This window comes from Agelaius tricolor, unplaced genomic scaffold, assembly GCF_023055355.1.
Source record: "Agelaius tricolor isolate 1412-34295 unplaced genomic scaffold, bAgeTri1.0.p SCAF_11, whole genome shotgun sequence".
NCBI lineage: Eukaryota > Metazoa > Chordata > Aves > Passeriformes > Icteridae > Agelaius > Agelaius tricolor.
The window spans coordinates 28,580,480-28,600,138 of NW_027269271.1; the positions used below are offsets into that span (position 1 = coordinate 28,580,480).

General features: G+C 43.0%; 1 protein-coding gene across 1 annotated transcript in view; it reads left to right on the forward strand.

Annotated features, from left to right (window-relative positions):
• Positions 1-19,659, forward strand: part of PATJ (PATJ crumbs cell polarity complex component) — a 144,993-nt gene that overhangs the window by 98,402 nt on the left and 26,932 nt on the right. Inside the window, exons 29-33 of the mRNA XM_071435599.1 lie at positions 4,291-4,363; positions 6,978-7,070; positions 11,087-11,158; positions 11,466-11,583; positions 12,180-12,313. Coding sequence (XP_071291700.1) covers positions 4,291-4,363; positions 6,978-7,070; positions 11,087-11,158; positions 11,466-11,583; positions 12,180-12,313 — 490 coding nt within the window. The remainder of the gene's footprint in view (positions 1-4,290; positions 4,364-6,977; positions 7,071-11,086; positions 11,159-11,465; positions 11,584-12,179; positions 12,314-19,659) is intronic.

The window sequence follows — 19,659 nt, forward strand, 5'->3', positions numbered from 1 at the left end:
CCAGAGGGAAGACAAAGATGAGAAAACACAAGATCTTGATGTTTTATTTTATTTTATTTTATTTTATTTTATTTTATTTTATTTTATTTTAACTTAACAAGCAGGATGTGGACAACATAAGCCTTTGATATTCTGCAAGATTTTATGTCCTGGTGTCACCTTGCAGAGGAAACATTTATTCCCTTGTTCTACATTTATTTACACTATTATTGCATTTTTTTACACTATTATTTGCATATGCATTTAAAAACTTTCAACAATGTGCAAGACTTTATGTCCTGGTGTCACCTTGCAGAGGAAACATTTATTCCCTTGTTCTACATTTACACTATTGCGTTTTTACACTATCATTGCATTTATTTACACTATTATTTACATATACATTTATAAACTTTCAATAATCTGCAGAACTTTATGTCCTGGTGTCACCTTGCAGAGGAAACATTTATTCCCTTGTTCTACATTTACACTATTGCATTTTTACACTATTATTGCATTTATTTACACTATTATTTACATATACATTTATAAACTTTCAATAATCTGCAGAACTTTATGTCCTGGTGTCACCTTGCAGAGGAAACATTTATTCCCTTGTTCTACATTTACACTATTGCATTTTTACACTATCATTGCATTTATTTACACTATTATTTACATACACATTTATTAACTTTCAATAATCTGCAGAACTTTATGTCCTGGTGTCACCTTGCAGAGGAAACATTTATTCCCTTGTTCTACATTTATTTACACTATTATTGCATTTATTTGCACCATTATTTGCATATATATTTATAAGCTTTCAACAATCTGCAAGACTTTATGTCCTGGTATCACCTTATGGAAGAAACATTTATTCCCTTGTTCCACAGCTCTGTTCTGTCTCAGATTTTTGTGTCATTTCATGCAAGCTATTGGGTTTTCCTTCTGATTCTTGATGTATTCCCACAAAAAGCACCCTCAGCCCCTTGCAGAGCTGTTGCCAGATGCTCTCTCAGCGTTGGTGGCTGCAGATATTTTGGCAGGAGGTTCTTCTCCCTTGGTTTAGACATCCAGAGGACATCTGGAGCTCGGTGTGTGTCAGAATTGTCAGGAGCCCCCAGAGAGCAGTTCAGGGTGTCCTGTGGTGAATTGAATCACTCAGGTGCTGGGCTTGCCCCTCCAAGTGGCAATTTGGGATTTCTCTTGGTTTTGCCTTTCAGCACCCAACTTCAGCTTCCCTTCATTCCTCCCTGCACCTTCTTGGGTGCTCCCTTTGGATTTATATTTGCCTGTGGCTCTCTTCAGGCTTCTTTTGTACCCAGTTTTTGTGGTATTTAAGTCAGCAACAAGTCTATTTGTCTTTGCTTAAGCTGCAAAGGTGCAGATGGAGCAGAGCATCAGGAGTTTTATTTTTTTGGTCTACAAGACAGGATGGGGAATGTCCAGGGGCCCTGTTTAGACTAGAAAGAAGTAAAATGTAGTAAGGAATGGAGCCTTGCTCTTGAGTGTGAAGGTTTAGACACTTTAACCCCAAGCAACCTCAAACCCCAAGGACTGAGCACCAGCAACTGGGAGCAGCTTTTTTGGAGGTGGTTCTGGAGCAACTGTTGGCAAATATGTGGAATGCTCATCTGCAGTCACTGTAATTTGAATGTGATGTTCAGACTTCTGAGATGTCTGCCCCTTTCTGCATCAAAAGAAAATGATTGCTCCTTTTAGTCGTAAATAAATTCACATTTTAGTTGAGGACACTTGTGGAAGTGGGGAGCAGAAACAGCAATTTATTATTAGATCTGTCACTTTAAAATATATTCCCACTTTGATTCTGCTTTGAAGCATTCTCCTTTGAAGCAGTATTAAAGTATTTAAATATGAACGAGTCCTAGCAGGGGGAGATTACAAGTTGTGACACTGTGTAACCTTGGGGTTTTTTATATTTTTGCCTTTTTTTTTTCCCAGGGGAATTACCATAAGTGTTTTTTTATTGCTTGAAATAAAAATGGCCATCCACTTAAAGCTGCATAAAGATATTTTTCCCCCACTGGTGTAAAAAAATACAAAGGTGTTTCTGTATGAAGTGAAAACTAGTTTGGATAATTAATTACACCCCAGTTTGTCATGAAGATTGTGTCTAGCAATTTTTAGGGTATTTCTTACAAAAAAAAAAAATCTATATAAAATGTAATTTATATATATATATATAACATTATATATAATAGTTTATTTATTTACTTATTTATTTATATTAAAATATAGATAAATTAGTAAATATATATATTTATATATTTATTTATATTTTAATATAATATATATACAAAATATATGTATATATTCTTTATATATTTTTATAAAGTTATATAATTTTCTATATTTATATAATTTTATATAATTTTATATTTATATTTTGATACATAATTTAATATATTTGATATATATTCTTTTTAATTATATATCAATATCTATCTATCTATCTATCTTTATTTCCATGTTTGCTCCTAATTGCACAGCATGCAGCCTGCACTGTGAGCTGCAGAGTGGGGCTGGTTTTCATGCTGATTGTACTTCACATAAACTATTGTCAGGAAAACCTCTGCAGTCAAGGCAAAATCACAAAATCACAGGGTGATTTACTCCTGTAGGTTAGAAAAGCACCAACCATAAGGAGATCGATGTCTCACCAAGATAAGAGCAGGGAAAACATCCTTGCCCAATATGCCCTGTGGGGTGAGATGCGCTTGGGAATTGTGAAATGCCGATGGAATCCAGGGCTGGGCGCCTGTCCCAGGCTGGGCTCTCCCTCCTGCAGGGCTGTGGGAGCAGAGGCTGGGAGCCAGGGCAGCTCTGGGAGCACCCAGCCAGCTCCTTTGGATGGTGTGGCTGTGAGCTTGCAGATAAGGAAATGAATTCCCCAGCCTTTGCCTGCAGGATTTATCATTTCAGGTGCCTGTGACTCCATTTGCTGCTGTGCTCAGAGCTGTTGATTCACAGAGTTATTTCTCAGTGATCAAAACATGTTAGCCCCATGTCTTTTAACCCTTCAGGGGGAAAATGAGACTTTTTTTCTTTCAGGCACTTCCATAAAATGTGTTTAAAACACATAATAGTCTAATAGTTTATTCCAGAAATGAAAGAGGAAGAGATTCTGCTCACGTCACAGTAACATGGAGTGTAGCAGAGAGAAAATCGAACCTGGAAGAGCCAGGAGAGGTCACTTCCCTTCATCCAAGAGCTGTACCTGTGGAGCAGCAGCATCACAGATCCCTCCTGCAAAAAGGCTGCAGAAGGGACTTGGTGAAAAGGCACAGAGTGAGAGGACAGGGGGGAATGGCTGTAACCTGCCTGGGGTAGATTTAGGTTGGATTTTGGGTAGAAATTCCTCTTTGGGAGTGTGGGCAGGCCCTGGCACAGGGTGCCCAGAGGAGCTGTGGCTGCTCCTGGCAGTGCCCAAGGCCAGGCTGGAGCACCCTGGGACGCTGGAAGGTGTCGCTGCCATGGCAGGGTGGCACTGGATGAGTTTTAAAATCCCTTCCCACCCAAACCATTCTGTGATTCTGTGATGATTTGCCTTAAATGATATCACTGAAGTCATCTGTTACCTGGTCTCGTTTTACAGAGGCCAAAAAAACACAGAGCTAATTCCAGAAAACAAATCAGTTTAAATGGCAGTTGAGGAAAAACATCAGCAAGGCAGAATACTGTTAAATACAAAAAACAAATTAATCAGATGTCAACTTCAGAGGCATTTTAAAGAGAGAGAAAAAGATGCCATACATCATAAGCATTTTGGAAAAACAATTCACTTTATATGTAGGGAGAATCAGTGTTCATCTCCTCTTTACCCTGCATTTTATAAAATCTTTTCCAAGTTTTTACATTGAAGCTTTTAAAAAAGACTGCAGCAAAAATGAACAAAAAAAGAAAAAGCAATCTGTTACATTAAAACAGGTATTTCAGTAATGTGAATGTGAAACTATAAACAAGCAGTTTACAGATGTAGAGACCATTAAAAGAGGCTAACTAAGTGTGAGCACATCTATGTATGTGTAGGGACCATAAAATCCAACTGCATCCTCTGATAATCCACACAAAATTGGATTTCCAAAGGACAGGATGTCAGTGTGTCCCAGATGAGGGATGGGATCTGCTGGGGAGCAAGGAACCAGAGCAAAAATGATAAAAAACAGTTGTCATGGTGATGAGGGTGTTTTTTTTTTTTAATGGGCAGAACCAGCTCCAAGGAGAAGTTTGCCCACCCTGGTTTGGGCTGTAACGTGGTGTTTTGGTTTGTTTTGTTTTGTTGCGCAGAAGTGAAGATGCAGTCAACCAGATGGCTGTCACTCCCTTCCCACTGCCTTCAGGCTCCCACTCTGCCATTGAGGTAAGGTTTGTGGGCTGTTGTTTTTAATTAGAGACGGCTAAATTGGATAGATTAATCATAATTAGCAGCTCCTGATAAGTTTGAGCACCTTGTGTAATTAAACCCGGGGTCGTAAAATGCGTTGGGTAGAGACTTGGCCTAATAGGCTTATTTTGCCCTGTCTCTTTTTTATTGATCTGCTTGTTCCTGACAGACCTGCATGGCATTAACAGCAGCTCTTAAACAGGGCACTGCTGTACAGGAGGAAGAGGAGGCTCCAAACTAAAACCTTGCCACCTCCTCCAAATTTAAACCTTGTCCTGCTCCTCTTTCAGCTGGTTGTGCTGAGGCAGTTCTGCCTGGAGTAATCCTAAATGCAAAACCAATCTCAGTGTGGTGATGTTGCCAGTGTTTTCTGTGATTTCTGTTGCTACCTCAGCCCCAGTGCAGACTGATTGCTCCCCTGTGCACCAGGAATCCCTGCAGTCACCGCACTCGTTATCATTTTGACATCTCAATGCGGTGTAACTAAATTTTCAGGATAAACTACACGGTTAGCCTCGCTGTTGCTTTTTAATTCTATTTCTATCTGAGCTAATAAAGCAAAAGATGTTTTGTAATTCAATTGGGGTTTGGTCTTGCCTCAATAAATCCATGTGCATTGAACTCCTGGTATTTCCATGAGCGTGGCTGGGATCCCTCAGCAGGGGCCACGGGAGGTAAGGCTGGATGCATCCATCTCCTGTTTGCCCTCTTGCTGTTGTTTTCCAGATTCTCTTACCTCTGGTGGCTGCTCCTTGCAGGCCTGGTGCTGCACAGAGCAAGAACTGCTCATGTTTTGTTTGGATCTCAGTCATTTGTGGGCAAAGCTTTGGCTTTTCCTTCTCTCCTCCACACCAGCAGCACGTCCCAGGTGCAGCTGGTGCTTTATAAGTTACTCAACAATTCACAGAGTTCATCTTATCTTTAACACCTGCATTTATTCCCAGCTTTGTTGTTTAATATTTGTGCCTTCAGGAGGAAGCACAAAGCTTTGTTTAGGCACATTCTGGTGAACTGGCTGTCATTAGATTCCACCCAAGTGTGTCTCTGTTTGCCTTTAGAGGTAGAAGCTTGTGAGTTGAGTTTCATGCATTAATGGCAAGTTCTGACTATTTACATTATGTTTGTTTTATAAGTAAATACAGGTTTTTACTTCTAGCTGGTATCTTTTTATTATATAAAATCAACATAACCAAATATGGTGATGTTATACAGAAGTTTACATTGCTTTCTTTGGCAGCTCTTCCTCTCTTTAAATAAAGAAAAAATAGCCTTATATCTTGAAATGATATCTTCAAATATCTTTGAAATACCACATAAATATTTAACATTGTGTCTTACATGCACCCTACATGTAACTTGTCAGATCATATTAAACAGCCTGGCTGTGCAATGGAATATCAAGGTGCCATAGTTACCATGGATTATTGTGTTAGTTTTCTTCAGCTCATCTCTTGATCTTTATCTTATCTCTTTATCTGCAGCTTATCTCTTTGTGTGTGTTATATGAGAAGTGATAAACAGTAAATACATCTTAAATCAGAGTCTTGTGTTGTGCTGTTATACTGTGGGCAAGCCACCAGAAACAGTCTATTAAATATTAATTGCTGTAAAGTATGTTTTTAGAAGTTTCAATCACCAAAAAGCCACAGAATTAGGTATTTTTTTGCAACAGTGAACAGAGGTGCTTTGTCCTCTCCAGTGGTGGTCGAGACATTTGAGTTTACATTTACTTAAATGTAAAATGCCTAATGAAAATTCAGAAATAGTTTTGTTTCTAGGCCTAAAGAGTCCAGGGGAGGCCACAGAGCTGCTGCAGGCCTGGAGCCAGGCTGGGAGAGCTGGGGGTGCTCCCCTGGAGAGGAGAAGGATCCAGGGAGAGCTCAGAGCCCCTGGCAGGGCCTGGAGGGGCTCCAGGAGAGCTGGAGAGGGACTGGGGACAGGGGATGGAGGGACAGGACACAGGGAATGGCTCCCAGTGCCAGAGGGCAGGCATGGATGGGACATTGGGAATGAACTCCTGGCTGGGAGGGTGGGGAAGGGGCTGGTCTGGAATTCCCAGAGCAGCTGTGGCTGCCCCTGGATCCCTGGCAGTGCCCAAGGCCAGGCTGGAGCACCTGGGACAGTGGGAGGTGTCCCTGCCATGGCAGGGGTGGCACTGGATGGGATTTAAGGTCCCTTGTCACCCAAACCATTCCATGATTTTCCCAAGCTGCTCAGACTGTGTGAAGGAAACTGGGACTCCTTTAACGTGCTGAGCATGGGGCAGAGGTCTGGAGAAAAGCTCCTCATACCAAGTGCACAGCTTTCACAGCTGGCAGGGATTAGTCTGGCCTTCAGAGCTACCCCTAAGGGCAGTTTTGGGAATATCTTGTGGTGCTTTTTGTCAGCCAGCTGGGACCAAGGTCTGCCTTCCCAGAATTACATCCCTCATTTGCCCATTGGGAGGCTTTAATTGTGGATCTTTCTACCTTGTCATGCTGCCCCTTGTCTAAAAAATACATCAGAAAAGGGGAAAACTGTCTAATTTTTCTGTTTAGCTGTTTTGGGGCCCAGAGCTCTGTTTAAAAGCTGTTGTCAATCCTTTCTCCAGGACCACTCTGGCACTGAACCTGCAGGTGGTGAGGAAGACCCAAGTTTGGAAGTTGTCATGAAAAGCTTGACTGATGAGGAATCCAACAAAGCTGTGAGTGACTTGAGGCAATATTTAAGGATGATTAGAGTTCAGAATGTGAAGGCTCACTGGGCCTGATTGGTTCTCTCTGCCTTTTTATTGGAGTGTTGCAGCACTTTTGTCAAATAATCTCCAGTACATGTAAAAGCAGAATCAAACTCAGCTTTATGTACCCAGCCTGTTTTCATGAACTGAGCACTCAGTAAACCTTGTTAAAATAGCAAGATAAGAGTTTCTACATAGCATTTGGGCCCTCTCTTGGGGGGGTTCTTGGTGAGTGAGGGGATTGGGTTTCCACTCCTGCCATCCATGTGTGACAAACTTTAGAAAAAACCTGGTCTGTAAATCATATTCTCATTTATATTCATAGCTTCATAAATTCTAAGGCCAAGATGTCTATTATCATAATCTAGTCTTGCCTCCTGAATAGCACAGCTATGGAGTTGCTCTCAGTGATTTCTGCATTAAGGCCATAACTTGTGCTTTAATGTGGTTCTGTCAGTGTGCACTGTAATAAATACTGAACTTCTCATTGACACAGATGGAGATTTTTGTTGTTTGATAGGTCAGGATCATGCATTATCAGGAATCTGAAAGTCCTTCAGGCTGCAGCTCTGATTTCTTCTTTTTGGACGCTGTGTTAAAAATTTTAAATGGAAAACAGTAAACATGGCTAAGCTGGGGGTACCTCAGGATTTGCTGAGAGAGTTTTTGCTGCCTGCTCCAGTTTCAAGGAGTGCAGGACTTGCTGTGTGTCCTCAGCTAAGGAAACCTGACATTCCTGGATGTTTTTCCTCTTAGATGTCTTCTTCCTGCTCAATCACGTCTCTTGCAAGGAGTGTCTTGGGGTTTGCAGCTATAAATTGAATGTACATAATGCTCTGCAGCTAGTAAGTGTTTAATTAATGAGTCTGCAAATTCCAAGAGTTAGGAAGTGTTATGTGCTGTTCAAGCAGCAGAATTAATCAGCCATGGATTGATTTATGTCCCTAATGGATCACTAAAAGGTTGAGTTGTTGCTGTTTGGTAGCACAGTGCAGATTCCTCTGATGGGCTGGAATAGAAAGGAATCAGGTTTTCCCTGGATGTATTTGCAGGTGTCACTCACCTGGTTTTATTGCAGTTCTTGCTAAGCTTGGCAAGAAATTTTAGAGGGATTGCAAGGTAAAATAGGAGAAATTGCTCAAAGACTGAAGCAGATAAAAACACACAAAATATGTTACAGAACAGTGAATTTCTGGTGCAGCCCATGGTGCTGTGCAGCTCTTTGAGTGGTGTTAGAGGAGGGATGAATTTAACAGGAAAAAGAAATGGCAGCAACCCAAGGTAGGTGTGGAGGGAAGATGCCTCTGGAACCACAGGAAACCCAGAATATGTTGGCAGCAAGAAAGAAGGAGCCAAAGGGCACAGGTTGAAAGGTAAAAAGAAAGAAAAATGCCTGTCCCAAACAGAGCAGTGGCAGAGAGGTAAGAGAAGGCAAAGGCCTGCACTTAGAAAAGTGTTGGAGTTCCTGTAGACCCAACTGCTCATTCCACAATGCCTTCAGTTGGGCCAGCCCTTGGCTTAGGGGAATAAATGGATGAAAAATAATGGCAACAGCCAGTTTAGCAATTTCAGAATGTTCTTACCATCAGGATTTTAAAACAGCATGGGGGATATTTCTGAGTGGGTCTGAGTTTTGGGAGTGTGCTGATGGTTCTGGCCCCAAGGGAGAGGGTATTTTCTTAACTGACTTTAAGACTTTGACTCTGCAGTGCAGCACAACAGAAATTGGTGGTTTTGGGTAGGGAGATTTGTCTTGCAGTCTTCTAGTGAAGCAAAAGAAAACAGTGCCTTGTTTTTCACAGCATAGTGCTGCTACCAGAGCCTCAGTGCTACCTCACCATTGTTACTGAATGTCTCAGAAACATGTCAGGAGAAAGCAGGAATGTAAAAGTCAACAAGTAAGATCAAGTTCACTGAGTAAATAAAAAGTATGTGCTTATCAGCAGAGATCTTCCACAAGTATGTACAGCTCAAAGCATGAGCAGGATGTCTCACCAAGTGACAGCTGTAATAAAAGGAAAGTTAAAAAATTCACATCGTTCTCTGTTCATCTGTCGCTGATAAATTTGTCAGTCTCTCACAACATACTCTTTGTTGTCACTTCATCACTTTAAAAGCTATAAAGTTCTCTAATGGACATCATTGTGGGCTTGGATGATAAGAAGGGGGAAGGAAAACAACTTTGTTTCTGAACTGGAGCCAGTGGAAGTGTTAGGCACAGTCTGTGTGTTTGTTAGCTGAGGTTTAGGTGGCCTCCTGGAAGGTTGAAGAAATTTGATTTTCTATAAGGTGTGCTTGGAAAATAATTGGTGGATGGGGCTTTGAGATGCTCTTGGAAGATTTAATCTGACAAAGTGAAAATAGTTTGTGAGAATGGATTCATTTGCCTTTAAAGGTTTGAACTTGGAACAATAATCTGAATCACAACAAACAGAAAACAAATCCTTGAAACCCTGGCAAAGAGGAGGGGCTGTGTAAAAGTGCTTTTGGATGGAGTTGAGGGGTTGAATTTGATGAAACCAGTTGGGCTGCAGGCTTCTGACAAATGCTGAGTGTATTTGGTGCTCATTTTGTTCAGGTGCCTCTAGCACAGTTAAAAGATCAAGGGAGATGTGAAGGTGGTGCCTGGTGCTTGCTTGTGGTGCAAGATGAAGCTTCAGATTTTAGTCACATATCACAATGAAAAAGGGAAGTATGAAGTAATTTTTCATTGCTCATTAAAACAATCTCTCAGAAAATGACAGAGCAGTCTTCCATTCCTCCCCTGACACCTCTGATAATACAATGAGATCACCCCTTTATCTTTTGTTCCTGTTATCCTTTTGGATAATAGTTGCAGTTGCAGAGTTACAGCAAGCTTGGAGAAAAAAATCAAGGGGGAAAAAAAAGATCCTGTGGGGGTTGGGATCTTTTAGCATAATGAAACTCCAGCAAACAAGGCCAGCACTTCCCAGCTGAGTTAGCTACAATTCTGTTTACCTTTTTTAATGTAGAAATTGTAATTTTAAATAGAAATTCTTTCTGAGATGCAGAGTAACTTCTGAATATCTGAAAAAGGTTTGAGGTAATCTTTGGAAGTTGGTACTTCTTTTCTGCAAGCTAGGCTGTTGATCAGGGGTTTTTAATATGGGATAAGAAAAATAACTATTACTTGGATCAAAGTGAAGACCTAACAAGGGAGGGCACTGTACCTGTCTGGAAACACTTGTAGGATATAAAAATATATTTTTGTGTATTGCGAAGGTAGAGAAATAAATTAGGCTACAAGAGGAGCTGGTGATTGAAGTTCCATTGTTGGAGATCTTTTTGATGGGGCTGGAGGGTGCATTTGAAGCAGTTGCTTTATTTAGGAGAGCCAAAAAATGAGGGGGAAGAGAGAGCAGATGACTTGGAGCCCCTTCTGCTGTGGGCACTGGGGGGTCCCTGCACACAGCCTGGGAATTGCTGTCCCAGTCATTCCAGAGCATCTGTGATAATCCCTGCTGTGCACTGCATGCCCTCAGAGCTGAGGGCTGTGGTTTTAATAACTCCTGATATTTTAATAACTCCTGATACTCCCTGGGCTCACAGCAGCTTTGCCTCATTTAAGGTTTGGGCTTCAGCTTTGCTTGGTGGTACAAATGGATTTACATGGAGAAATCCCGGAATCCCAGACTGGTTTGGGTTGGGAGGGACCTCAAACTCCATCCTGTTCCACCCCTGCCATGGCAGGGACACCTTCCCCTGTCCCAGGGGGCTCCAGCCTGGCCTTGGGCACTGCCAGGAGTGGGGCAGCCCCAGCTGCTCTGGGAATTCCAGCCCAGCCAGGAATTCCTTCCCAATATCCCATCCATCCCTGCCCTCTGGAAGCCATTCCCTGTGTCCTGTCCCTCCAAAACACCACTGGATTTCCCTAGAATCATCATTCTGGAGTTTTGGAGGGTATTTTATTGAAGCTAATGAGACATTTTCAATACATCTTGTTTTCTTTTTTGACTTTTTAGGATGTGAAGTGTAAATCTGACCCACCAGCGGTGGCAGATGAGCAGGAGGCAGAGGAGCAGCTCCCAGAAAATGTATGTGTGTCCAGGAAAATGTCTGTGTCTTCATGTTAACCAGCAAGGGAGGGTTCTGAGGGCTTGATTTGGTTAAAGACTGAGTGATTCTTGGGGGGAAGGGATCAGCTGGGAAGACATTAAAATAATTTCATTGATGGAAATGTAAAAAACTACTGGCTCCTCTTTAAATCTGTGGGAATTGCTTGTTGTCCTCCCGCTGATTTGGAGGATTTAGTGAGGCTCAGTGATCAACAGCTGATGACAGTGACCTCCCCACATGGTGGGGACTGAGAACTGATCTCTCTTGCTTCTGCTTTGCTTTTAGGTCCTCAGCCAGATCAAACAGCCCAAACCTTCCACGGCAGCCCCAGGGAGCTGCCAGGAGCTGCCCCTGGAGCCAGCACCTCCTCACCTTCCTCCGGAGCCAGAAGCCACCAGCCGTGGTAGGAACCAGACATTTTGCCACAATAATGTGTATTTTTACTACCCTGACCCAAAATGGGTATTTTCATTTTTGTTTTCCATATAACTTCTGCTGAAGTTTTGTTTCTTTGAACATCCAGTCACCTATTCCAAGTTATTTTATAATGTGTTTGTGTTTTTCTCTCCTGTCACAATTTTTGAGAGCTTGGAGCTGTCTTCACTTGTTTTTCTTGACTTTTACATGCAAAGATGATCTTGTTTTCGATTGAAATAGAAGGAAAGACAGTTTGGGACATGCTGTTCATTCCATGGTGCTGGAATATGGCTTTACCTGTCCTGAAAGGAATACCCCTTTCCATCACGATCTGAAATGCAGAGGTTAAAACTGAATTAGATGTCCCCACGGGCTTTTACTGGCAGCATTTATTCCCAGAACTGAAGTCACTCTGGTTTAGAGACTTCAGAAGTGACTCAGAGTGGCCCTGTACTTCAATTCTATGAAGGTGAAGAGCAAAAAAAAAAAAGCTAAATTAGCTGTTGTCGCACCATTCCTTCGGTGGTTCTCATTTTCTTACTGTGCTGTGTGACTGATTTCTTGCCCTTGTGATGTTCCCAGGTGTGTTCCCACCTCCACTGCCTGTGGATCCAGCCACCTGTGCCATAGTTCCAGGGCAGGAGATGACCATAGAGATCTCCAAGGGTCGCTCAGGCCTCGGGCTCAGCATCGTCGGGGGCAAGGACACTCCCCTGGTGAGTTTCTGTTAAAATCATGTTTGCTGCAGACAGAGACAGGGAAAACATGCAAAATAGCAATGCTCTTAATAGGTAATTGCTCTGATAAATTGCTGAAGACAGGGAGGACAAGCCAACTCTACGCTCCAATAAAAATTCGGTGATTTTGCCTTGTGTCGCATCAGGTGATGCTCCTGTTTAAATTGTTGGTGTTTCAGTAGTTTTGCTGCTGTGGTCAGAGGCTGCAAATGTGTTTTCTTTTACTTAACCATTGTGAATCAGGAGCTGGAATGGCTGGACTAGAAATTAATGTTGCAGAGGTGGAGCTGTCTCAGCAAGGGTAACAGCTCTGTCCTGAGAGCAGAAATGCTCAGTAGCTGTTTAAACAAACTGTGATTTATCTGCCTGCCAGCAAAAGCCTTTGCAGAACAGAGGTAAACCAAAGGTAATCTTTTATTGCTTTCTCTGTCTTTTGGCTTAATCTGCCTCCTGGATATGCTGTTTAAAAAAAAAAATTATCTCCAGATGAATTAAAATGTTCAAGCATGAGCTCAGCAAATTAGTGATGCTAAACCCCCTAAACCCCTCCCTGCCTCTGCTCTTGCTGTCTCCTCTCCACTTCCCATCTGAGAGATGCTTTGCTGCAGTGTAAGAGAAGCCAGATTGGGCTTTTTAAATGTCACATTCAGTTCTTTCAGTAAACAGGTCTCTGTTTCAGAGGTGTCTGTGCTGGGGTCTCCTGAATTCCCTGACACTGAGACTCTTCAGGCAGTGGAACTGCTCTGGTACATGCAGTTTTTGCCCAAAATATCACAGTGGTGCATCATTAAGCATCAAAGTGTCAGCAGGTACCCACAGTTGCAATGTAGCAGTCTTCTTCTAGGGTAAAAAAAAAAAAAAAAAAAAAAAAGGAAAAAAATTGAAAGGAAAGAAGAAAAGAAGTCAAAAGGAAAAAGAAAGTTTTCTGTTGCAGAGTGCGGGCTGGATCTTTTACAGCATTAAAGCTTAAATTGGAAAAATTCAGGTTTTGGTCCCATTGACCCAGTCTGCAGTTTTGTAGAGCTGGGATGAATTCCTTTGTTTGCCATGGAGATGGAGCTGGGTTGGTTTTCACTCTTTCTAGCCATGCACAGCTTTGCCCCCAGTCCCCCTTTTTTTTTGTCAAGTTCCTCAGTGTTGAGTAAATTCAAATAAGTTGCTCAGTGTTAGTCATCTCCCTGCTTTTCATTTAACTGGAATTTGGAAATAATACATGGCAGTCTGTCAGATCCAGTATGGTGTGTGTCTTTAGTGAGATTTTAATATAAATAAATGAAAATTGTAAATAACTGCTGTACAGAGCAGATGAGAAAAAATGCAAAGGGTTTTAGTCTTTAAATTGAGTAAATGGTTTTGGTTAAGTATTATGCTTTCATTAGTTTCTTCATTAAAGTGTCCTCCTAGGAGTTGATTTTAAAAGTCTGTGCACTGGAGTGCAGTAACAAACCATGAAGGGAGGCAGCTCCAAGTCCCCACTTTTCAGATCCTCAACTTACAGGACTTACCCAAAATGAGTCCCTGTTTCTTCTCATAATTCTGGATCTGCTCATTGAAAGGCAAGAAATGGTGTTTCATAGGAAACAAGGTGCTTTTGGGAAACCACAGCCTAGCCTGGTCCTTTGCCATGAGCACAGGCCCTCTCTGGGATTCTCCATCACTTCCTGCTCCAGAGCAGCCCCTTCTCCTCCAGGCTGGAGCTCAGGGCCACAGCTGTGGGATCCCAGAATCCTGGCAGAGTTTGCGTTGGAAACCTTAAAGATCCTCCACTTGCACCCCCTGCCATGGGCAGGGAACCTCCCATTTTTCTGTCTTCTGATCTCCAGATTACTTTGATGCCTTCCCTTTTTTTTTTTCTTTTTTTTTTCTTTTTTTTTTTGTTGCCCTGGAGTCAGAAAACCTTCTGTAAAGAGTTGAAACCAAGTTCACGTGACATAACGAGGAGTAAAAGCAAATACTGCTCAGGGCTGTTGGAAAGTTTCTGTCTCTCTGAGTTTCATGGCTTAGAGAGAAAATGTTACAAAACAGCTCCGTGGGGCTGAGTGATGGATGTGTCTTGCTCTCTGTCATTTGGTTTTAACTCAGTTACACACAGGGACATCTTTTGTATTTTAAAAGAGGCAAGATCAAAGGAGTTCATCACTCCTTTGGCAGAAATTTTGTGTCCGGGATTCACAGTTTGGTGCAGTGCAGAGAAATTAGCATGACCTGTAATTGGCTCCAGCAGAAGTGCCCAGAAACCCCTGAAGGGCATGAACTCCAGCTCCTGGGATCTCAGAAGGAATTTATCAGCATGGGGGGAGCCAGGAATGCTGCTCAGAACATGGCAGGTCTGAAATGGACATGGCAAAGCCTGCAAGGGCCTCACCCATGTTGTACTAAAATGTTCTTGATCTAAAAATGCTGAGCTGAGGGTACTCAACAGCAGCTCACAAGGGATGGGAAAGCTCTCTCAGAATATTTTATATCTTCCTTGAGCACAAGATGTACAGGCCCAGCTTTTGGAATAATAAATCTGGCAGCCAGGGACAGGCTGCTTGAAAATGAAATATGGAGTGCAACTTTTAAGTCATAACCTCAGGAATCTCATCAGGAATCACCAAGTAGAGACTTGAAAAATACAGCCTGTGAGCAGGGAGGTTAATTTGTTCAGGAGGTTGGAAAGTGATGTCTTAGCCCCTGTGAAATGTTTTTTGGTGAGGAGATGTCCATCCCCTGAAGCTGCAAACCCTTTCAGTGATGTATGATGAAGCAGGGCTCTGCCTGGGGAGCTGGAAGGATGTGCTTGCAGGAAAGGCATGGCCAGGGAAGGGCTGTCCTTGGGAGTTGTCTTCATGTTGTTGATCTTCAGGCTGCTCTGGAGCAGCTCTATTTCATTTCCCTCTAAGTGCTGATGTTTTATAAAGTATTTTTTTTCCTCTTCGCTCACTTTCATTTCACCTTCCCACGTACCCCTGAGAGAACACAACACATGGCCTCTGCTTTAAAGCAATTAAAGTGCAGACTGGAGCTGGCTGAAGCACAGGCCTTTCAGTTTCTGATATTTTTTTTTGGTTGTAGTCCAATCAAACTTGTAAAAGTAACCTCAGAGTGGGAATTTAAAACAGGGAAAAAAAAAAAAAAAAAAGAAATGTTTTCAGAAACATCCCCAAAATGAGGTGGTTTGGTGGTTTGAGGCTCCCCAGGACACCCAGGAGATTTTCATCCTAAATCCTCAGAGAACAGGGCATCCAGGAGTTGTTTTAAATTGTACTCATCCAGATGGGGTGAGGGCTTTGTCCAGAGAGGCTCTGGGTGCTGGGCAGGGCTTAGATCAGCCGGGCCTAGTGGAAGGTGTCCCATGGCAGGAGATGGAGTGAGAGGGGCTCTGAGGTCCCTCCCAACCCAAACCAGCCCAGATTCTCTGAAATCCCAGCCCATTATCACCCCAGGGTGGGTGAATGCTGCCCACTTAACAACTTGCAATGATTTTCTGTCGTCCAGGATAGTGAATTTTCAGGGATTTGACTCCTGGCAGCACATGGAAGAGGCACTGCTCTAAGACACAGACATTTTCTGTGCAGGGTGGGGGCCCTGCTCTGCTGCCAGCTGAATAATTCAGTGATGGTCGAGTTGATTACTGGTGGTTATTGACTCTGCCTTTGCTGCCTGGGTGATTGAGACACTCAGACATGCCAGAGGGCATGCAGCAGTTTCAAGGCTGGTTTGGGGATGTTCCTTCAGGCAGGGTTGGAGAACCTGGGAGGGAGGAGGGCTCAGGGGCTCAGCTGGGGCTGGAAATCACTGCAGCTAATGGCTGAAGAGGTATAAAAGAAGATTGCAGGGTCTGTAACTTAGGGCTCTCTGGAGGTGGAGTAGGGGGTGGTCATTATCTCAGCCTTACACAGAAAGGAAGCAAAATATACTTTGGGCTGTGTGGTGTTTGTTGTAAACAACATCAAACCTCTTATGCAGGATTTTTTATACTGGGTTGTCTGCTTTGAATGTGGTAAATTTTCTTTTTGTACTTTTGCTTTCAGCCGACTTTAATAAAAAGCATTTGTAAGGCAATTAAGAAACTTTAAGGTACTCCATCTGTAAAATAAAGTGATCCACAAAGCCAGGGAACTGGAACATGAAAAACACCAGAATATTCCTGTGCTCAGCTAACAGGAGGTGGTGAGAGCAAAAAGCTTCCCTGATCACCTGGGTTAGCCCAGAGGCTTTTCTGGGGAGCTTCCTGAGGGTGGGATGCAGTTTGACAGAAGAATATTTAGATTCATTCTGTCAGTCCAGGTGAGTCATCCCTTGAATAAACCCCATCTGTTCAGGAAGGGCAAGGGAATAATCAGGAAAACCGTGACTTGAAGCTGCAGCTGTTCAAGCCCCAGTGTTTGCCCCTGGAACTGAGAGGGATAATTACCCTGTGAGAGCTAATTACCCTGTGAGGGCTCCGTGCTGCCAAAACCAGGCTGCTCCTGCTCCAAAGCCAAGCCTAGAGCTCGGCTTTGTGCTGAGCTCTGTGGGGACCTTCCTGAGCACGAGGGCTCTGGGACTCCTGTGTGTCACTGAGCAGGTTCTCCCTCAGCTGAGCTTTCATCCCACCCTCCCCACCTCAGTTATGTTTAAGTCCAGGCAAAAATATCTTTATCAGGTATAGACAGACAGCATCTGAGTGATTGCTCAGGCAGCCAGGCAGTGCAGCCAGGGCTGAGAGTGTTCTGCTGAAATGTGCTCACCTTGTAACTACAAATGAGAAGGGGGATATTGGCCTCTGGGGAGGCTCCAGCAATATGTGGGCTGTAAGATGCTGCTGCTGCTGCTGTTAAATCCCCCACACAGTGCATGGAACAATGGGATGAGAAAGGGGAATGGCAGCCCTGAGTGTTTAATCGTGGCTTGGGTATCACGGAGGGAGAGCCTGTGGTTGGGAGAGGCAGAAATGCAGCCCCTCCTAAACCCCTGCTCACACTCCTAAAGCAGAAGGCAATTTTTGAATGGCAGGGTGGTAAATGCAGTTAGCCTGAGGCTGTGAGGGATGGCTTTGACTCCTGCTTGGGTGGTGCTGAGCTGGAGTTGGTGGATCCATCATCGTTCCAGGAGGACGCTGGCTCGCGGGAGCGTGACAAACCCAAGCTGCTCTGTACATGACTTGTCACAAAAGGGAATTAGGGCACTAAGTTTTGCAAATCATGTCTTTGATGGCTCTTTGGCAAGGGTTTAGCTGATGGTAGGGCTTGCTTGCATAGCGGGGCCTTGCTTGGAGGAGCTGCCGTCTTCCAGGAATGTAAATCAAGCATAAAATTGAGGCTGACAATATCCAAAAGCAGCAGGACCTGTCAGGATGGGCTTCAGGAGGATCCTGGCTGCTGCTGGGTGAAACCCCTGGCTCTTGTCTTCCTGGACCTCATGCATTCTTTATAACCTGTGCTATGCTCTGTACACTGCAAACTCTCTTTTTTTTTTTTTGTAACTTAGTAAAATAATGAGAGTGAGAGAGTTAAGGTTTTAATATGTCATTCTGTGTTTTATTATTCCCTCTAAAATGAGCATGTATACTTTTTGAAAAACTTTGGTTTGCTTTGGCATGTGATTCACAGGAACATTGCTCTTTCTATCATTCTGACTTAAGTCATATATTTTTACACTAAACATCTTATTACCTTAGTTTTATTATTTCAGAATCAAAGGAGAGCTTGCAAATGTCTATGACTGCAGAGCGAAGGAATGTTAATGAATAGTGCCATTGAATTTTCAGGTTTTAGCTTTTCTGATCTTAGAGAATATAACTGTAAGCAAAAATATTATGCAAGCTGAATAAAATTTAAATAAATAAGGACCAGATGTAACTATAGGGGCCTATAAAATGTAATACAAATACTATCCACTTCCTTAAAATAAATCTGTATTTTAGTATGAAAAATTATATTCATATTGATATTGTGGATTAATCTTTTTTATGAAAGTTGGCAAGTGAACACCACCCCTTGCAAGGGCTTGTTCTTAAATGGGAAACAGACCCTTTGCTTTGACCTTGAGCAGGGCAGTCTCTGGGTCTCGTGCAACGTGGAGCATTTCTGCATTAACACAGTAATAGATTTTTACATTCTGCAGCCTGTTTTACTGCAGCAGTGTTTGCCTGAGGATTTTGGGTGCCTGCTAATGGTTTGTGCTCGCCAGCAGTGGCAAAACCCTGCGGTGCCAGCAGGAGGGGTTTGCGTGAGATAAACCCCTCTGAGATGTCAGGTGGTTTGCTTGGGCTTCACCTTCACCCTCCCTTGCTGGAAAGTTATCTTGGAGATTCCATTTGGATCTGCAAATGGAAGATCAGAGATCATAACATTGCTGTTGTCATTTCCTCTGCCTGCAAGTAACCAGCAGCTGAGTTTATTTTAACTGCTGAGAGGCTCCTGCGTGGGGTTAATTCTCCAGTGAAACTCACTGTGCAACCAGTTGATTTCTGCTTCTATCTGGGAACCAGGCTGTAAAAAATGAAATTTTTACAATTTTACTGCTCTGGACTAAGTATTGAAGAAGTTGAAAAGGAAATAACCAACAGGATTGTGCTTGCCCTGGGAAAGAGATAAATCCCTGATCCTGCACTCAGCAAAACCCCTTGCAGTGTTATTACCCTTAATAATGCTAATTTAGTGTAACATTTGTAGCTGTGTAGGAAATCAGTTGGAAATGTGTCACGTTAGCTTGGGAAAACACAACTTGTCAACTAAATCAGAAAAACATCTTTTCCAGAGCATGGTTTTCTATGTAGTTTACTTTCTGTCTTCCTCAGGAGAAGTGCAGAAAGCTCCATTCCCTACACCAAATGTGTGGTTATGGTTGGTGTAGGGTTCATTCCCTGGCTCTGTGCTGGTTGTTGCAGTCCTCAGTGGGGAGTGGTTCACCTCCCTTCTGTCAGGTGCCTTTGGTCCTGCCCAGGCCATGGCTGGAGCTCAGGGTCTGAAACAGCTCAACAAGGACAAGCCCAAAGTTCAGCTCAGTTCAAGCTGTAGGACTTGGAGGTGTTCAGGGCCCTGCAGGAAGGCTCTTTACCTCAATCTGGACCTTCTTCCTTGTCAAATCCACCCAGCACCAGGAATATGGAGATCTCTCTGCTCCACTTCTTTTGAAATCACTCCTTTTGCACCCTGATCCACCTTTATCCACATAATGCAACTTCATCAAAATACCTTTGGCACTTAATATTTGTGCCTCCTGCATGTCTGTGTCCTGTTCCTCCCTCACCCTCCATGCTCAGCATTCCCAGTAGCAGCCTGGGGGCTGATTTTCAGTGGCTTTCCAGTTGAAAGCTGCTTCTTGTCCTGCTGAAGAGCAGCTGCACAGTAGAAAAG